Source organism: Mastigoproctus giganteus, chromosome 11, assembly GCF_048544385.1.
Source record: "Mastigoproctus giganteus isolate SK-2022 chromosome 11, ASM4854438v1, whole genome shotgun sequence".
NCBI classification, from domain to species: Eukaryota; Metazoa; Arthropoda; class Arachnida; order Uropygi; family Thelyphonidae; genus Mastigoproctus; species Mastigoproctus giganteus.
Genome location: NC_143585.1, coordinates 135,461,998 through 135,464,876, shown reverse-complemented (window position 1 = coordinate 135,464,876; position 2,879 = coordinate 135,461,998). Strand labels below are relative to the sequence as shown.

General features: G+C 35.9%; 1 protein-coding gene across 1 annotated transcript; it reads right to left on the bottom strand.

The window, feature by feature from the left end:
• Window positions 1–250: 250 nt before the first annotated feature.
• On the bottom strand, window positions 251–1,776 carry LOC150078452 (uncharacterized). Its single transcript, XM_090384192.1, has 2 exons — window positions 1,610–1,776; window positions 251–1,074 (listed from the first exon to the last, which is right to left on the bottom strand). The coding sequence occupies exons 1-2, from the start codon at window positions 1,680–1,682 to the stop codon at window positions 407–409; spliced, it is 741 nt and encodes a 246-aa protein (XP_090240318.1). The 5' UTR covers window positions 1,683–1,776; the 3' UTR covers window positions 251–406.
• Between the last annotated feature and the right edge of the window lie 1,103 nt (window positions 1,777–2,879).

Sequence of the window (2,879 nt, the reverse complement as noted above, 5' to 3'; positions counted from 1 at the left end):
GAGCTATTTAAAGGAAGACGTGATTCCTATGCAAAGATGAAATTTTAACTGTTTGGCTTCTGCTATAATTTTAAACAAAATTACACATTTCTGGATTTATAAAAGTGGAATATATCCTTTGATTTTGCAAAAATACTTTCAGTGAATTATTTGTATTAATTTTTTGTTGCTTGTTTTATGTATTGGAATATTTTATGTATAAAGGTTGATATTCAGTCATTAATTCCAATGAGAAATGGAAGCTGAGAAATTAAGATTCTATCTTTATTCTTCATGGTCATGAAGAGTCCACTTGTTGTACACAAATAAGAAACAAATAAAAGACTTTCAAGAAAGGTTACTTTAAAGTAGCAGGGACGGCAGTGTTTTCGGCTGAAGTAGAAGTTATGAAGTTACTGACATGTGGCTAACCGATGTTACCAGCAAGAATATCATCAAACTTAATTTTGGACAACTGGCGATTTGCAGATTTCAGTAATGAATCCCGAAGCTTGTTCATAATCTTGGGTTTAGCCTTTTCAAAAACGCCTTTGCCGAAAAGTCCAAGAATTTGATTTATTACTCTGCCAAATGAACCTCCTCCAAGAAGGTTCTCCAAGTCAAAACTAATACGGCTAAAGTTCAAATCTACCTTGGTGGCACTCTGGCTGAGTTGCAAATGTCCGTCATCTGTCAGGGTTAAAGCAGTGGTGAACTTAATGACGAGGTTGTCTGCAGTTAATGACATCTTTCCATGACCAGTCAAAGGGAAAATACGAGCGACTTTTCCATTCAGATTGTAGTTATTGCTGCGGATGGTAAGCGTCGGTATTTTAAATTCAAAGCTGAGCATTAGGTCACGAATACTGGCGTCAAGTTTTGGAACAGAGAATCCAGCCAGCCCCTCGACTTGCGGTTTTTGTATATTCAGAGTTACTTCAAATGACTTTTTCTTTTCATTAACGTTAATGTTATCCAACTGAAGAGGGTCTAACGCTGGTATTTTTAGCTCTGGAACACCATTGCGCATCTGGGCTCGGAAATTATCCAGAACTTGACGCATGTACCTCTGGAAGGAATCATCTTCACTTTGATCTAGGAAAATATAAGAAAATGAGTTACTTTCATCTCATTATGTTCATACGTAAGATTAAAAAACCCCATAAATTAATGAAATAGAAATTCGTTTTAAAATAGTGGTAATTAACAAAGTTAACATTTTATCCATTATACAAGCAGACATTGAAAGGAATCGTTTAAGATTTTAATAGTTTCACTAAAACAGCAACTACAATCTGTGTGCGATTTTTTTGATGAAATAATTTATTGATAAACTAATTTATCCCCAAGTCTGAATAACGCAATGCGATATCCTTCAAAGCTTCTATCCAAATAGCTTCGAAAACAATAAAGCCATAACATGAATAAAGTAGTCTTTTTAAAGTCATTATTTATTCAATTATATTTTAATAGATTTGGCCTGTTTATAAAAATAAAATCTCCATTCATAATACAGTACTGACTGAGAGATGACAATAAACAATCCGTCTCTTTAGTAGACAAGAACTGATTCAAGATTTCCAATGAATTTGCTTTTATATTCTAAATTTAAAGGGGAATTAATACTCACGGGAACTCATTATGCAGCGAGATTGTCCCAATAGTGCCAACACGGCTACAAGAAAGAAGCAGTAGGTCCTCATTGTAGTAAGTTTTTCTCTCTATCCACTTGTAATAAAAACTGAACTATAGAGAGGTAATAGCAGACTTAAAAATGCTACAGAAATATCGGCTTAATTTATAGTGAGTCGGATGTTTATATGGCTGTATTTCCTGCGGCGCGAGAAACGTAGCGAGCAGTATTTTTTACATCTTTACTGTGTTCCTTTCTGAGAATGGAGTTGCGCAATTACAGCAAAGTCCGGGTGTTGACATTAAGGAGAAGGAAGGAAGTTAGGTGAGCAGGATCGCTTCGTGTGTCGCGCTCACTATTATGATTACCAAAATGGTCTACAGATTATAGGAAAGTAATTCCAAAAAGCTATTGCAGAAGTCACAACATACTTCGTATGTTGGGCAAAGTTCGTAAGGACTTAATTGCTCTCCTGCATATTTCTGAATATAATCCAGTAAGGCTGTGAAGCTACTTACGTTTATCTTTCCCTCGCTCTCTATTGGGTAGCAAAAATCCAATTCACGAAACTATTTATCTAACATGGAAGTGGGTTTTCCCCTGTTCCGCAGTTTTCCCCATCCTCGCACAATAGGTTTAAACAAGCAACTTCTGTGGGATGTGTATTCATATGATCCTTATTGTGTAGGCCTACTGTACACGTGTAAAGGGGTGTAATCAAGGGCAAGTTGAACGCTATCAGAACTAAAAAATCCCGGAATAACTCATTCGGTGGAACTCTACTCTTCTGCTCGAGGTTGACTAACTGTAGCCTCGACTGAAGAGACATTTGAGACCTTTAAGAATTTCGGCTAATGCCGATGAAATCCATATTTTATTTTTATTATTTCTTATATGCACCAAAGGTTCCATCCTTTGGCAACATATTGAGGGAAGGGCGTGCGATTAGCAAAGGTTACAACTAGTTACATCTACAGTATGCAAAATCTCAGAAAAGTTCCCCTTATTGGTAACGAAATTCTTGCCTCTAAATGGCACATACATGCCTACTAAATTGAATATTTAAGGATATAATTGAAATCAAAAGACGCTGTTTCTTTAATTGATTGCATGAAAATAGTTTGATTCTCTGCACATCTGCTGATCAGCCTTCGGTATGAAAAACCTTATGAGTCATCATCAAAGTCCATCTCAATTCTTGCCAACTCAGACCAACCACACAATAAAATAAAATTAACGCGTATGAATACCGATTTCGAAGAATTAA

What these genes read in the sequence shown, in the direction of transcription:
- LOC150078452 (XM_090384192.1), bottom strand. Translation starts at nt 1,682, where the DNA reads ATGAGGACCTACTGCTTCTTTCTTGTAGCCGTGTTGGCACTATTGGGA. An exon ending in TCGCTGCATAATGAGTTCCC is followed by an intron (nt 1,075 to 1,609) that starts GTGAGTATTAAT and finishes ATATTTTCCTAG; the next exon opens with ATCAAAGTGAAGATGATTCC.